Genomic DNA, 16,789 nt, shown 5'->3' with positions numbered 1-16,789 from the left:
CTGCTATTGCTTTCGCGTACAGCCTTTTGCGCTTCGTAGTTGAACGTTCACGAAAGTGCTGCCAGGTGTCAGGCATTTCTGTAACTGAACTCGATTGTAGGGCTGTCTTAGCAGTAAAGAACAAATGAAAATTCCATACACGATGCAACATTTTTTCACGCGTCTGTTTTTATGACGCCGTATCTCCTGAAGTGTGATAGGTTGGTGGTTCTTACCCCATAGCGATTGTTGTCTGATAGTAAAGGATAAGTGCAGAAACTTTAGTTGTAATCTGTGCCGTGGTTTGCGAGTAGATGAAAAACGACAAACAAACAAACGCGCGTGCGTTTATGTAGATTAGTTGTAATTTCAGAATCTTCTCATGAATGGAAGATTTTTTTCCGACACATTGTCTCGAATTATCTTTCCTCTAACTCTTTAAACTCTATTTCACCATCGTCTTTCATATAAATTTCGTTGCATTTCTTACGTCGAATAAAAATTTAGTTTTCATAGCAGAGGCTCTTAAACCTGCCCTATCGGATCTTTTTTCAAAACAGACATATTTCTTTGAAATTTAAATTGCAGAGCGCGGCCCCTCCCGCCGGTGGTTAGAGTCCTCCTTGGTGTGTGTGTGTGCGTGTGTGTGTGTGTGTGTGTGTGTGTGTGTGTGTGTTTCTTAGCATAAGTTAGTTAAAGTAGTGTGTATGTCTAGGGACCGATGACCTCAGCAGTTTGGTCCCTTAGGAATTCACACACATTTACATCGTGGAGTGGAAAGTTTCACCTCATACTTGATATAAAAATGGTACCACTATATGAGACTGCAGTGGTTCTTACAAATTAAAATAAAAAATTCGTACAGAGTAAGGTAGCATACCAAGGAAAGGAAACAACATTCATGCTACCAGTAGCAGTTGATGGCAACTGAATGCGTTTAAGCATCAGCTGAGGAATCAAGGAAAAAGGAGAACTGTGAACAGAAAATAACGCGTGCCCAAGTCCATCCTCTGCTGCTGTGGCAATTCTCGTAAACAACAAGCTCTTACCTCGTGTTCCGAACCAAGTACAAATTAACAAAGAGAGAGGTATGCGGCTAATGTGAGGCGTTGGTGTGGCTGGTGTGACTTGTGTGACTTTTTTTTTTAGTTTTAAACATTAATTTCAAACAGACGTTACTTTGAGAGCAATATGATTCAAATGTTCAAATGTGTGTGAAATCTTATGGGACTTAACTGTTAAGGTCGTCAGTCCCTAAGCTTACACACTACTTAACGTAAATTATCCTAAGGACAAACACACACACACACACACACACACACACACACACACACACACGCACACACACGCCCGAGGGAGGACACGAACCTCCGCCGGGACCAGCCGCACAGTCCATGACAAACGGCCTAGACCGCTCGGCTAATCACGCGCGGCAACAATATGATTGCTTGATTTCTAAGACAAAGTTCCTCTTTCGCTTACTTGAGTGTCGGCATTAGGTCAGCAAGAGAAAATTATTTCAGAATTCATCTGAAGAGAAATTTATTGTATTCAGTTAGCAATTAATACAATAAATACATGCAATTAACAGGCTATTAAAATATTAGGGTAAAACAGTTTGAAAGACCGAGTTGTGGGACATTTTCAGTAACTGTAAGTTAAAAGAAATAATGGATTGCCAGCTTGCATCATCCTTTACTGTTTCTAGTCATAAAAAATCATTTTTAAATACTGCCTATATTTAAAAAGTTACCAATTATTAAAAGTTACAAATTTTCGTTACAGGCTTTTTAACCAAGTTCCTTTCACAACACCTATCCTTACGTAAATAATGTTTAAGTTTCCACAGCTTATTTCTTGTCTGTTACTCAGGAGCACTATCTTCCTACATTCGGCATTTATATGAAACATATAATAAAAAACGGGAACAATATTATTCTGATCTATTACCTCTATGATCAGATTATTTCTCTCTCTCTCTCTCTCTCTCTCTCTCTCTCTCTCTCTACACACACACACACACACACACACACACACACACACACGAGATACACTAAAAACAGTAGAGCGTCCTAAGATCCGACAAGGCCACGTTAAACCACCACTGCTTCATGGCAGTGAAGAAAAATCCTGAGCGTTCGTCGTGAAAGTGTTTCTGGAGTATATGCAGGAGGAATAGAATTTTGGGCCAATCCTCAACTCATATTTTCAATCATAGTATAATTCTGCTATTCTCTCATGTATACCAGTTTTTGTGAGAGACTGGCTTTTGAATAACGCTAGGCAAGTGTTGAAGTATTCTTGTCAAGAATGAGTTGAGATGGTATTCCACAAACACATATGAAGGGCAGTGGTCGCGAAGTAGCATGGATTTAACGAGAACGTTGCGCACACAGACGATAAGAGGAAAATAGAGTAAAATGCGAGCTTTGCGAATCATCGGAGATCACTACTGCAGAAGCCACCAAGCTCAGGCCTTGGCTGCGTGGGCGAACATGGCGCTGTACGGCAAGGAGTAGACGGTGCCGCCCGGCAGAGTGTCAGCGCGTATCGTGCCGTTACTGTAGGCCTCTGCCACGCAGTCCTGTATGAAGGCCTCCAGCTGCTGCTGCGGAATCCTGCCGACGAACGGGTTTATCGCAGTTATCGTGTCTGCAACACACAAAGCAATGCGATCTATAGACAGGATCAAGTAAAGCGTGAATAATGTGTAATTGTTCACCATGAATATATTTGCAAGTGTGGAACATATAGAAATTGTCATTTAGAGAAGTAACATGTACATCTGCATCTAAATGGTCATTCCGCGAATCACATCATGTGCCTGGCAGAGGGTTCATCGAACCACTTTCGCAATGATTCTATTATTCCACTCTCTTAACAGCGCGTGGGGTTGGTTGGTTGGTTGCTTTAAAGTGGGAGGGGGAAGAGACCAAACCAAGGTCATCGGTCCCTAAGGGAAAGAAGAAAACAAAGACGACGTACTGTACAATAACAGGAGAAAGGAAGAACCAGAAGAAAAAAGGACAACAAATACTACAGTGGTCAAAACAGGACAATTCTTATTTCCCTTGTTTTATTATGATGATCGTTTCTCCACATTGAAGGTCGGAGTCAACGAAATACTTTCGAATTCGGAGGAGAATGTTAGCGATTCAAATCTCTTGAGAAGATTGCTCCGCAATGAAAAACGCTTTTGTTTTAATGTTGTCCACCCAAATCCTATGTTATGTCGCTGACACTCTCTTCCCTATTTCGCGAGAATACAAAACGTCCTGGCCGAGCGGTTAAAGGCGCTACAGTCTGGAACCGCACGACCGCTACGGTCGCAGGTTCGAATCCTGCCTCGGGCATGGATGTGTGTGATGTCCTTAGGTTAGTTAGGTTTAAGTAGTTCTAAGTTCTAGGGGACTTATGACCACAGCAGTTGAGTCCCATAGTGCTCAGAGCCATTTGAACCATTTTTGAACAAAACGTCCTGCTCTTTCTACTTCCTTGATGTACTCCCTTAACCTTTTCCTGTAAGGATCCCACACCGTGCAGCAGTACTCCAAAAGAGGATGGACAAGTGTAGTATAGGCAGTATCTTCAGTAGATCTGTTGCGTCTTCTAAGTGTCCTGTTAATTGAGACAAGTCTTTGGTTTGCCTACCCCATAACATTTTCTGTGTCTTCTTTCCAATTTCATTTCTTCTTAATTGTAATTCCTAGGTATTTAGTTGAATTTACAGCCTTTAGATTTGACTGATGTAACTGAAGTTCAGCGGATTACTCGTGTGGATGACCCCACACTTTCGTCCGCAGCTCGTGGTCTAGTAACTAGCGTTGCCGCCCCTGGATCACGGGGTTGGTTGGTTGGTTGGTTTAAAGTGGGAGGGGGAAGAGACCAAACCAAGGTCATCGGTCCCTAAGGAAAAGAAGAAAACAAAGACGACGTACTGTACAATAACAGGAGAAAGGAAGAACCAGAAGAAAGAAGGACAACAAATACTACAGTGGTCAAAACAGGACAAGAAAACCACACCATCAGCTATCGAGCTGTCGGTGTAAACCACTTCAGAGGCCCGGAACACTTCAAGAATCAAGACGAAGTGACAGCAGAAAGCCGAAAAGTTAACAGAGTCCTTAGGGCTTCGGCCTACGCCTACACGGACGTGTACGTGAATGGACCTCGAGGAAAGGTGGTCAAGGGAAGGACTCCAGACAGAAGCGATCGCACGCGAACCGCAGTCCTTAGCCCTGACCTGGGCCGCCTATGCAGGAGGTGAACCGCCGTGGTTGGGAAAAGAAGACGGTAATTATTATGTCCAGGAGCGCTATGAATGTGTGCAACGTAACTGGCGAGTAGTTGTGCACGTCTGCTCTTCAATGCAGGGATTCCAGCCTCCACCAGTACGCTTGTTACCGGACTCGTCCTAAAAGCTCCTGTCGCTAGTCGAACGCATTGGTGCAAGGGGTCGAGCAGACGCAATGCTGAGGGCGCCGCCGAACCATAAACCACAATCCCATAGTCAAGGCGGGAATGAACAAGGGCTCTGCAGTGCTGCAGCAGCGTGGAGCGAGCTGCACGCCAGTTGGTGTTGCTCAAGCAGCGAAGGGCGTTGAGGTGCTGCCAACATTTCCGTTTAAGCTGACGAAGATGAGGAAGCCCAGACAAACGAGCGTCGAAAATCAGACCTAAGAATCGATGTCTCCATTGCGGTGAGTGGATCCTCATTAAGGTAAAGTGCTGGTTCCGGATGAACGGTAATACGCTGACGGATATGCATGAGACCCGTCTTCATGGCGGAAAACTGCAAGCCATGTTCTACAGCCCATGACTACTGCTTGTGGATGGCTCCCTGTAGGCGACGCTCAGCAACACCAGTAATGGAGCAGCAGTACGAAATGCAGAAGTTGTCTGCAAACATAAGGTGAGACGGAGTGCCCGACAGCTGCTGCTGCACTGTTAATGGCCACTAAAAATAGAGACCCTCAATACAGAGCCTCCTGGACATCGATGGAACTATGGGAGGCACCAACTTCGACCCGGAAAGTATGGAGCGACATGACGTTTTGGATAAAACCCGGGAGCATGGCCTCGGCGACTTCACTCATACAATATGGCAAGGATATCATGTTGCTAGGTCGTGTCGTATGCTTTACTTAAATCAAAAAAGACGGCAACCAGGTGTTTGCGTCTCGAAAACGCTGTTCGGATATCAGACTCGAGGGAGACAAGATTATCAGTGATCGAGCGACCCCGCCGAGGAACGCCCTAGCATGGAGCCAGTAGGTCACGTGACTCCAGGACCCAGCCCAACCGCCAACACATCATACGTTCCAGCAGCTTACATACAACGTTGGTGAAGCTGATGGGCCGATATCTATCCACATTAAGCAGATTGTTACCGAGTTTTAGCACCAGAGTGATGGTCCTCTCCCGCCATTGTGATGGAAAGACGCCATCGCACCAGATCCAGTAGAAGATGACGAGGAGATATCGCTTGTTGTCAGACGAGAGATGTTTGATAATCTGGCTGTGGATCCGATCTGCCCCAGTAGCTGTGTCGGGGCAATGTGCAACGACGCTAAGGAGCATTATAGGGTTCATTGTGACGTTCAGTGAACGAGAGTTCTTTCCTTTCCTTCCGCTGTTTGAGTGTGCGAAATGCTGGGGGATAATTCTCTGAAGCGGAGGCTCGAGCGTAGTGCTCAGCAAAGAGCTCGGCAATTGTGTTTGCGTCGGTTGATAACACGCCATTGATGTTAATGCCAGTAACACCTGCCGGGTTCTGGTACCCACAAACATGTCTGATCTTCGTCTAGACTTGGGAAGGTGACACATGGCACACAATGGTCGAGACGTACTTCTTCCAACAAGCCTGTTTCCGTCTTTTTATACGCTGGCGAACGCGAGCACGGAGCCGCTTAAAGGCTATTGAGTGCTCTAGGGAAGGGTGCCGCTCCTAAATTGCCACAGCGACTTCAGGCGACCACCAAGGGCTGTCTTTCGCCGGGGGCACCCTAGACAGCGAGGGATCGCGTTTTCCGCCGCAGAAATTATCATTGGTGTGACGTGTTCAATCAACATCGATGGCACCACTTAGGGGAGAGTCAACGGTGACAGTAGAGGTGAAGGCTACCCTGTCTGCCTTGTTTAAAGCCCATCTGGGTAGGTGTCCGTGGGTATGACATTGGGGGAGGGACAGGACGATGGGGAAGTGGTCACTACCACACATGTCGTCATGTGCTCTCCAGTGGATAGATGGGAGAAGTCCTGGGCTGCAAATTGATAAATCAATGTCCGAGTAACTGACATGTGCCACATTGAAATGTGTGGCAGCCCCAGTATTTAAGAGGCAGAGATCGAGTTGGGACAGTAAATTTTCGACGTCACTGCCATGGCCAGTAAGCATGGCACTACCCCACGTAGGGTTATGGGCGTTAAAATTGATTAATCATTTCAGCCGATACATTCAGGGGTATCGCACCATCTGGACATAGATATACGTTGCAGACAGTTATTTCCTGTGTCGTCCTTAACCTTACAGCCGCAGCTTCAAGGAAGTTTGAAGGCGGCACAGGTTGACTAAATACCGAGTTCAGGACAAATGCAAACTCCACCTGACACACTATTATATTCGCTACGGTTCTTGCAATATCCCCTGTAGCTTCAACGAGGTGTGTTACACTTCAGGGTCGGCTGCTGCCACCGATCGAGTATTTATACCCATTCCCATTGGGGATGAGGCATCAGTGAGATCCAGGTCCTCAGGGGACACTGACATCTCCACCTCATCCACAAGTGCAGAATTGAAACTTCCTGGCAGATTAAAACTGTGTGCCCGAACGAGACTCGAACTCGGGACCTTTGCCTTTCGCGGGCTAGTGCTCTAGAGCACGGTCGGGCACACAGTTTTAATCTGCCAGGAAGTTTCATATCAACGCACACTCCGCTGTAGAGTGAAAATCTAATTCAAGTGCAGAATTGATAGGGAGTGATGGTGTTCGGACCATCAGAGGGTCCTTTTTCTTAGCATACTTCTTTGATTGCCCTCTTGCTTCTCTTTAGGGTCTTACTGGTAGGACTTCTCTGAAGTAACTTCAGACACAGAGGAAGGCCATGAAGCTCTTCGTACAGCAGCGTTTGGCTTCTTTAGCCACTAGCGAATGTTCGCTATCACATTGAGGGAGAGGGTCACAAGGGACCCCTTCCACGTGAAAGGACCCAGAGGAGGCGGTTGCTTCTCTGGCTGGGGGAGGGGACCAATGTCCCCTGCGTTTGGGGTCCTTGCTCCCGAATTAGGTACAATGGGAGCAATGGAAGATTTTCCGCCTACCAGCAAGGGGGCAGATGTATTCTGGAGGCCTGGAGGACCCACAGTTCGTGGCACAGAGTGTTGTATGACTGGTACTTGTGATGGCAATGGTGATGTAGCTGCAGCATATGTGCACAGCAACCGAACAGGGTGTAACCATTAAAATTTACGTTTTGCCTATTGATAAGTCATCTGGTCCAGGGTCTTGTACTCGATTTTCCGCTCATTTTGGAGTAATGGGCAATCTGGCGAACAGGGGGAGTGCTGCTCTCCACAGTTGGGAGGAGGCGCACATTCAGTATCTGGATGCAGTGCATGTCTATAGTCTCGACATGTGGCGCTGGAAGTGCAGCAGGAAGACACGAACCCAAATTTCCAGCCGTTAAAGCTGTGCACAGGGGGAGGGACGTATAGTTTGTCACAGTGGTAAACCATCACCTTGACCTTTGCGGGCAATGAATCACCCTCAAGATCCAAGATGAAGGCACCAGTAGCAACCCTGTTGTCTTTGGGTCCCCTGTAAATGTGCAAGATGAAATGAACACCCTGCCGATCTAGATTGGCGCAGAACTCGTCGTCAGAATGCAAGGAGAGGTCGCAATGGAAAATAATCCCCTGGACCATGTTGTGACTTTTGTGCACAGTGACGGAAACGGAAAATCACCCAGCTGGTCACAAACGAGTAACGCTTAGGATTGGGCTGGGACGCTGTCTGAATCAAGAGTACACTGCTTCTCATCTTGGACAGCGCTGTCAGTTCCCCAAACTTATCCTCAACGTGTTCAACAAAAAACTGACGCTTCATAGGTAGAATGGAGTCCCCATCCATTCTGCTACAGACTAAATACTGAAGCGAATATCACACTCTTTCTGTAGCCCTACGTTCCTCCCATGGTGTAGCGAGGGAGGGAAGCGATTTAGGGTCATATCTGTCAGCATTGTACTCGATCTTGCCCTTCTTAAAGATTACTGGCGCAGTACGGTCACCACCAAGAGATGACAGTCCGCTTCATTGCGGGTCATCAGCCCTGATGCCACCCACTCCAATCAGGGGCTCTCCCAACAGGCATCACCCAGTCACAGCAAAAACGACCTGGTATGATGGCTGTTGCTTGGAGTTCTGATGCCCCAGGAAGACCGTCATCTACTGCTTGGTATACATGGGGAGCTGGCAGCTCAGGCATCAGCAGTGCGATCCCTGTGCTGTCAGGGGGCTACCACCAAATGGGTAGATGAAGTCCCCACCGCAAGGGACTGGTACTGTGCTGGATATTGGATGCAGATAAATCCAATACTGTCATGGAGGCGAAGAGGACAGGGGACAATGGAAGAAGATGACATACCCTGGAATGTGTTGGGGTTGGGTTGTTTGGAGGCTGTAATACTTGTGCGCGTTCTGCTAACAAAGGGCCTATGAACTGATGGTTCACTATTCCACACCACATGTTTACACTCAATGGACTCTTACTTTCCACCCAACGATGCCAATGGGGATTCTCAGCAGACCAATAGTGCATTTTCCGGCGGTTCATCTGGCCATTTCTCTGCCTCGTGATGACTAGGTGTTGTGTGATGTCCTTAGGTTAGTTAGGTTGAAGTAGTTCTAAGTTCTAGGGGACTGATGACCAAAGATGGTAAGTCCCATATTGCTCAGAGCCATTTGAACCATTTGAACCTGGCCATGGCTTCATCACTGAACGAGATACATTATTGTTCTGGAATATTCTGTCTTAATACACATGTACAGAAGTTAATACGATTCTCATAATAGTCTCCATGCAGCTCTTGATAGAGAGGGAAGTGGCAGAGGTGGCATCGATGTCTATGGAGAATGCGTATGACGCTTGCCTGACTTGTGCGATTGCGCGGGAGCTAACACGCGTATCAACTGCAACAGCCGCAAGGATGTAAATTTCCCCCTCTTCTGTCATCAATGGTTTCCTTCTGTTTGGTTGTCTGCGTGTTACACTATCACTTTCACGTAATTGGTTGAAGAGGTAACTAAGTAACAGCCGAGATGGTTCACGTCTATTGGGATGTCTTGACACATATACCGTATAAGGACGAACTACATTTTTCCTCACTCTCCACACACGATGAACATGGTGACCTTTTGCACTGGTAAATCCCATCGTCTACTCATGACCTAATGCTTGGACTGTCACACTCATTAGCAAGTCGCAATGCATTCAAGGAACACACAAGCACACTAAGTTGCTGTTTGAACGGCACAAACCAGTGTCGGTGCAGAAACTGTTCAAAATAGTGTAAGTAGGCTGTTTAGGTTTTTATGTTGGTAACGCCACGTAGCATTCTATATGAAAATCACTGACTGCTGTGTGAAGGCTGCTGTTGGTTTGCATTGTTGGAATTCGCTGTTGTAGTGTTGGGCAGTTGGCTGTTAATAGCGCGTAGCGTTGCGCAGTTGGAGGTGAGCCGCCAGCAGTGGTGGATGTGGGGAGTGAGATGGCGGAGTTTTGAGGGCAGATGATCTGGATGCGTGTCCATCAGAGACAGTAAATTTGTAAGACTGGATGTCATGAACTGCTATATATTATGACTTTTGAACACTATGAAGGTAAATACATTGTTTTCTATCAAAACCTTTCATTTGCCAACTATGCCTATCAGTAGTTAGTGCCTTGAGTAGTTTGAATCTTTTATTTAGCTGGCAGTAGTGGCGCTCGCTGTATTGCAGTAGTTCGAGTAACGAAGATTTTTGTGAGGTAAGTGATTTGTGAAAGGTATAGGTTAATGTTAGTCAGGGCCATTCTTTTGTAGGGATCATTGAAAGTCAGATTGCGGTGCGCTTAAAATATTGTGTGTCAGTTTAGTGTTGATCAGAATAGGTAAAGAGCGAAATGTCTGAGTACATTCAGTTCTGCTCAGCTGTTTGAAAATCAAATAATGTAAGAGGTTTATCTGCACAGTAATTCATTAATTTTTCTAAGGGAACGTTTCAATAGGATACCTCGTAAACGATTTGCATTAGAATCCTGCAACAAGCACGACAGACGTTCTAATTTACACTACTTTTAGTTTTTATGTCAATATGCTGTTTCGATTTTGAAATCTTATGTATGCACAAAAATACACTTCATAACTATTACTAAAATCTTTTGATTGGCTAACAATACGAGCCCATGATTATCAACCCATTCTGCGAAAACTGCACATCAGTAGCACTTCCCATTTGCGCAATATCTGCAGTACAAGATTTAGGTGTGTCACCCTGTATAGCCGGCCGCGGTGAACGAGCGGTTCTAGGCGCTTCAGTCCGGAACCGTGCGACTGCTACGATCGCAGGTTTGAATCCTGCCTCGAGCATGGATGTGTATTATGTCCTTAGGTTGGTTAGGTTTAAGTAGTTCTAAGTTCCAGGGTACCGATGACCTCAGATGTTAAGACCCATAGTGCTCAGAGCCATTTGAACCATCCCTGAATACCCCACGCACTTCCAGTTATTTCACCCCTGGGGTCCCACACATTGGTCCAGGCTTCGTCACTGCCTACTGTGACTTCACTCTGGCCACCCAAATTGGGACGTTAACACGCCATCCTGATACAACCACAGCAGGCCGTTTGAAATGCAATGGTAAGCAAGGCCGTTCGCTACTGGGATGCCTCTTTAAGAAGCGCTTACAGTGGAGCATCCACACTGGCTCGCCCGGCTGCAGAGTTCAACGTCCGTTGCCGTTGTCTACCTATCACGTTCACGCTGGTGTGTACCATTGGTGGCTCACATAGGATGCTGATCCTCCCACTGCGCGGCGTGTACCGCCGGAGAATCATACTCGATTCCACCAAATATGTGAACAATACACTGACGTATGTCGCATTACCTGTCACTCGGGCGCAACGGACCGCTGTGAATACAAATGTGTGCCCCTTTTTCAAAACATGGACTCATGCCACTTTCAAAATAAAAGGTCAATATACCAAAATAGTAGACTAGAGCATTTGAATACGACCGCTGCTCCGCGGCGATAAATAGAAAAGCAGCGCCTCCAGATGAAAGACAGCATGAGTGAGCGCCGCCACAAAACAGCAAAAACTACTCTCAGCACCAGTGGGAAAGTGTTAATGCAGGCATGCTGCACTACATCTCTATGATTAACAGTAAAGGACTTCGTCAACATTTGGCTGCTTCATCGTCTAGGCTTTCACTTCCGTTACACAAAAACTCACCTACTCCACTCTCCCGAACACCATTTACACTTGGTGTCAGGAACTCTGTTGGAGATTGAAGTGGTTGAGCAATGGAGGGCTTCGATGGTGGTTCTGAGTGTGTGACAACAACAAATGCACGTAGCAGTAAGAGCGTGGCTTATATGACTAAGTGTCCTTGTATTCTTTCCTTTATCCTCTTCCTGTCGTTTTGTTCCAGTTACGTCAGGGATAGACTGAGTTATGGTGCCCTAGAGGGAGGGGGTGGAGGGGGGTTCAGAGGGAGAAACCTGCGACACCGGTTGTGGGTACCAAATGTAATCTACCTGGGAACGTAGCACCGTGCGCCGAATCGGACGATATAGCATAGTGGGTACACCGACACTGAAGACATTAACGCCAGACAGCAAACTAAAACTCATTGCTAAAGCAAGATAATTTAGGTCATCGTAAACAACAGGTAAATACAAACATGGGTATATGTACAGGCTACTACATTCCAACATCTCTGTTTACAAGTGCATATGACAGGTCTATATAAAGTAGAGTGAATGCTGTAGACAACGTCCCGCCTAAGAAATATAACAATCGGTAAGAGACAAAGAACCTATAATGTTGTAGTATGGTGACCACTGGGCCAATATGTGGTGAACACTGTTAGTTCTAATGACGTAGATGTAAACAATGGCAATGCTGACAAGGAAGAACAATGACCAAGTGTCGCAACAGTATCGTGCAGTTATAGTTTCCTGGCTTTGAATCATGCAACACTGAGGAAGCAGCAGGACACTGAGACGTCACAGGTGCAATATCAGTTACTGGCCGTGATGTCAAACCGTTCAAGGGTCCTCGAGATACAATGATCATGATAGCAAAAAATCCACTGAGGTACATGTCCAAGCTAAAAATATGACTTAAGTGAGAAACGCATCACGGATTCAAGAAAATATTGGACGTATCTAACATGTATCTTTGGTGAAGAGGGCAGCTGAAAAGTGTCCTTAGGCCGAGGATGTAAGTTAGCTATATCAGAGAGCTCATGTTGCATGATACGCTTGTCTAGTCGCTCGGGCTCAGAGGTCTGAGAGAACAGATTATTATAGTAAAGTGAGTCACAGAACAATGGATTTTTGTAGTAATGTCTGAGAATGTGACCACAGCAGTGTTAGAAAAGACTCGTTCATTTTGTAAAAAATTATTCTTATTTGTTCTGACAGCGATGAGGTCGCAAGACCTCTACCTAAGGCACTTGACGATATTCAGTGCCCCTCATATGCAAGTCAAGCAAATAAAAATACGATAAGAACGATTAAAATGTAAGCGCACAAACGCACACACACTTAGCAGAAAATAGAAAACCCGTTGTTGCAGCCCAGTCCTCCGTCCTCCGCACTTTAAGACGAAACTGAAAAGTCGCTGTTACAACACTGGAGGAGGAACAGTAAAACAGCAAAAATCATCCACCAGTAAGGAGCACTGTTCAGGACTCCTTACCGTAGACGTGATACTGTTTATGACCATGGCAAAGAGGGTAACACTTAAAACACTGCCCTCGGGAACACCACTCTGTTGCTCAAAGCAATCCGACACCACGTCACCAACTCGAAACCTAACAAAGCTCTTAGACAGGGAGGATTGTGTGAACATGGGTAAATGGCTACGAAAGCCACGAGAAAATTCTGTCTCCAAGTAGCAGGAGCAGCAGAGTCAGTTCTGGATTTCTTGCAAGACTCTGCCTTTGGAGGTACTGAGAGCACGGCATCAGTGGCAACAGTCGCTTTCTTTGATGGTCTTTAAGGATGGGGGGAGGAGGCTATGGGCACTGAGACAATTGCGGGAGACAGACAAACGCAGGAACACAGGTACTCGTGGTAACACTAGCGAACCCCATTTTCTAAGAAGCTATGGCAGTCGAAATAGGCTTCTTAATGGCCGAAGCAAAATATGTATTGAGTGTGGGAGGCTGCAGGCTTTTTAAATCATCTTGGCTTCACCATATGAGATGTGCTTCAATTTTTTAATTTCCTGTATCTTTCTTTCTTCAAGGAAGACCCTGCAATTCCTACTCCAGACAGGGTGATCCGCAGAGCAGTTTACGCACTTCGGAGGCGAGGAGCTATCAACTCCTCCGTGGGCGGCAGTACCAGATTTGCCACAACTGGCTTCACCCATACTTCAGAAGGTGGTGTGCTCAAAGCGCTGTCATTTAAAACAACACATTGGGGTGGGGACATAGAGCTACACAATTAGGCGAAGGAAACACGACTTGAGATGCTCTGGGAGTTTCATGCTATTGAAGACAATGATGGAGTCAGATTTTATTAGATCCCTATCTGCCCCTTCCAATATACTTTGCACATCAACGATCCCTCCTTGAACCCTCTCCGTTCCTCCTTGGGGGGTCTACCAGATCCCTACACGACAACACTGTTGCTGCAGGTCAATGGGTTGTGGGGTTCCGGTTTTATGGTACCTTCTCCAAGGCATTTAGCTTTCCAGAGATTATTGCTTATTGAGAACTAGCAGTTTCAACGAACAGTGTGCCGTTACACAATTGATGGATTTCAGCGTACCTGTGAAGACCTCCAAACGTTTATGAATAGAAAAAGGCGAAACCTCAAAACTGCCCTCATTCCGTTTAACAATCAAAAACACATTCTTACCCGCAGCAGTTGTTTTATTACTATTCATGGACAAATCCTGTGAAACCTCTGAGTCTGAGGGACTAGCTACGTGAGTCCTCTTATTTTATCGGGCACTTGTCTACCAGCGACCCATCCTTTCAGCTGGGCGGAGAAGGAGAAAACTTTGAAGGTATCATTTCGGTATCACAAGCAGTTAGGGAAATAAAACTTAGCCCCGTGTGCCAGAGTAAGCTGTATAAACTGAGATGCGCCAAGTTCCCCACCAATGATTGTTCCACCGCATCAGCGATGCATCTTATTGGTTCGGTGCATACCTCGAGATTGAGGGCTGTTTTTTATTTACCATCCCCACAATCCGGGCAGTCAAGCGAAAATCTATTCCTTGTCACACACAAAATTCCAATGACATGTCCAGAGATTACGGTGACAGTGGCTGTTGGCGATTACTATTCCCCATCTCAGCAATCCCGGGGTCGCGAAGCCGGTGCTCGGCGAACGAATACTTAGCCGCTGAGGGCCAGAAATATCAATAGGGACTCTGTTATCCAGACTACGACCAGCTTTCAGGAAGTATCGATGGCGATGAAAAATGCGGCAGTGCTTATCTTTCGCATTGGCCGTATCTTTAACCTTGCCCCAGCAAAGCAGCTAAGGAAGTAAGAGATTGAAAATACCTCTTCAGTTGTAAATTTCTTTTATTATTACACGACCGGTTTCGAGCTCTTATAAGGCCATCTTCAGGTGTCGTAACTGTGCTCTGGCCCCCGAGCACCGCCGTGGACGTGTGCTAGGCGCGGTGTGTTACCTAAAAGCGCAGAACAGGGAGTTGCGGATGTACTTCCAATAGGATTGATTGTAGGGAAATAAGATTGAGTCATCACGGATTCCTCACTCTGCCACTGACTCCACAAGACCGCCAGACGATTCTCGTGCCACCTCATAGGCCAAGGTATGAACTGATGTCCTCCCAACACTGTACTGCTGGGATCCGACATTGCTAGAGGAATTGACCAAGCCATCAGTCCAGCGCCACCACTATCTCACCAGGGTGACCACCAACCTGCTTTGCTCTGGACACCTGAGTGGGACACTGCCATGGCATCTTTATTCAGCAACAGCACTGGTCTTTGATATCCTGGATAATGGCACTGGGATTGTGTGTACTTCTGAAATGGTCCACCAAGCGGTGTGTGGCGGAGGGCACAATTCGCTCCAAAGTCACGTTTCCCCCTCTGTTCCATTCGCGGATCGCACGAGGGAGAAACGACTGTTTGAACGCCTCAGTACGAGCTTTAATTGCCCTTATCTTTGAATGGTGATCATTGCGCGATTTGAAAGTTGGTGGTAATAGTATATGCTCTACATCCTCTGTGAAGATAGGATTTTGGTATTTAGTGAGCAACCCCTTCCGTTTAGCGCGTCGTCTATCTGCAAGTGTGTCCCACTTCAAACTTTCTGTGAGATTTGTAACGCTCTCGCGGTGGCTAAATGTACCAGTCACGAATCTTGCCGCTCTTCTTTGGACCTTCTCAATTTCTTGAATCAGACCCAACTGGTAAGGGTCCCATACAGACGAACAATACTGTGAGACTTTAATTAACGTATTGTAAGCAATTTCCTTTGTTGAAGGACTGCATCGCTTCAGGATTCCACCAATAAACCGCAATCTACAGTTCGCCTACCCCGTTACTTCTGTAATCTGATCATTCCATTTGAGATCATTTCGAATAGTCACACCCAGATACTTGACGGATGTTACCGCTTCCATTTATTTTGCACTCTTATATTAATGGGGATTTTCGCCTTGTTATACGCAGTAAGTTACACTTACTAATATTGAGAGATAACTGCCAGTCATTACACCACGCATTTGTTTTCTGCAAATCCTCACTGATTTATTCACAACTTACGTGTGATAATACTTTCCTGTAGACTACAGCATCATCGGCAAACAGTCTAATGCCGCTGTCAATACCATCAACCAGATCGTTAATGTAAATTGTAAATGTTCTGTTGTCTAGAGATCTGGGTATTTTGCCAGCCACAGTATTACGTCAACACTATGCAGACAATAGACTAGTCATGTGTAGAGAAGCATCGTCCGGTTGAAAAATTACGCCACACTTGTAGCACGAGAAGGCACACCAGATCTGTGATGATGTTTCATCAGAGTTCCTTCCGTCACTACGCCAGCCGTGATTTGATTTCTGCGCAGGTTTCTGCCATACTTGCCGATGACAACCTTCCATTGTAGTGTGGAGCCGCGTCTAATCACTTAACCCAATTCGACATCATTCATCAACAGTCCACGCTTCCCTGTAATGGCAGCACTCCAAACAGATAGGCTCTACATGGGACGGTAACTCCCATCCAGGAGCTTTTAGTCTGTGAGCAACGGTGTGGGATGACACAATGTTGCAGGGAATCCTTTACTTGTGCTCCGATGGCGGGCGCAGGTATGAAAGTGTTACGGAGTGACTGGTGCACAATACGACCATCTTACCTTGCGGTGGTCTCAGGTGGTCGACCAAAACCTTGACAGCAGTATGCCCATACAGTACAGCAACAGGCTACTGTAACATCCGAATGCCACACAAATCTGGATACTGCACGACTCAAAAAGCGAACCAAAAGGAGACGCAAGACGAGGCGTCGGCCGGTGTGGTCGAGCGGTTCTAGGCTCTTCAGTCTGGAACCG

General features: G+C 46.2%; 1 protein-coding gene across 1 annotated transcript in view; it reads right to left on the bottom strand.

Moving 5' to 3' along the window:
* Positions 1–1,992: 1,992 nt before the first annotated feature.
* Positions 1,993–16,789, bottom strand: part of LOC126187737 (juvenile hormone acid O-methyltransferase-like) — a 127,392-nt gene continuing 112,595 nt past the window's right edge. Inside the window, exon 5 of the mRNA XM_049928987.1 lies at positions 1,993–2,631. Within this exon, the coding sequence (XP_049784944.1) occupies positions 2,450–2,631 (182 nt within the window). The 3' untranslated portion in view covers positions 1,993–2,449. The remainder of the gene's footprint in view (positions 2,632–16,789) is intronic.

Source organism: Schistocerca cancellata, chromosome 5, assembly GCF_023864275.1.
Source record: "Schistocerca cancellata isolate TAMUIC-IGC-003103 chromosome 5, iqSchCanc2.1, whole genome shotgun sequence".
NCBI classification, from domain to species: domain Eukaryota; kingdom Metazoa; phylum Arthropoda; class Insecta; order Orthoptera; family Acrididae; genus Schistocerca; species Schistocerca cancellata.
The sequence above is the reverse complement of the archived record's forward strand: the minus strand, read 5'-3'. Positions and strand labels throughout refer to the sequence as shown.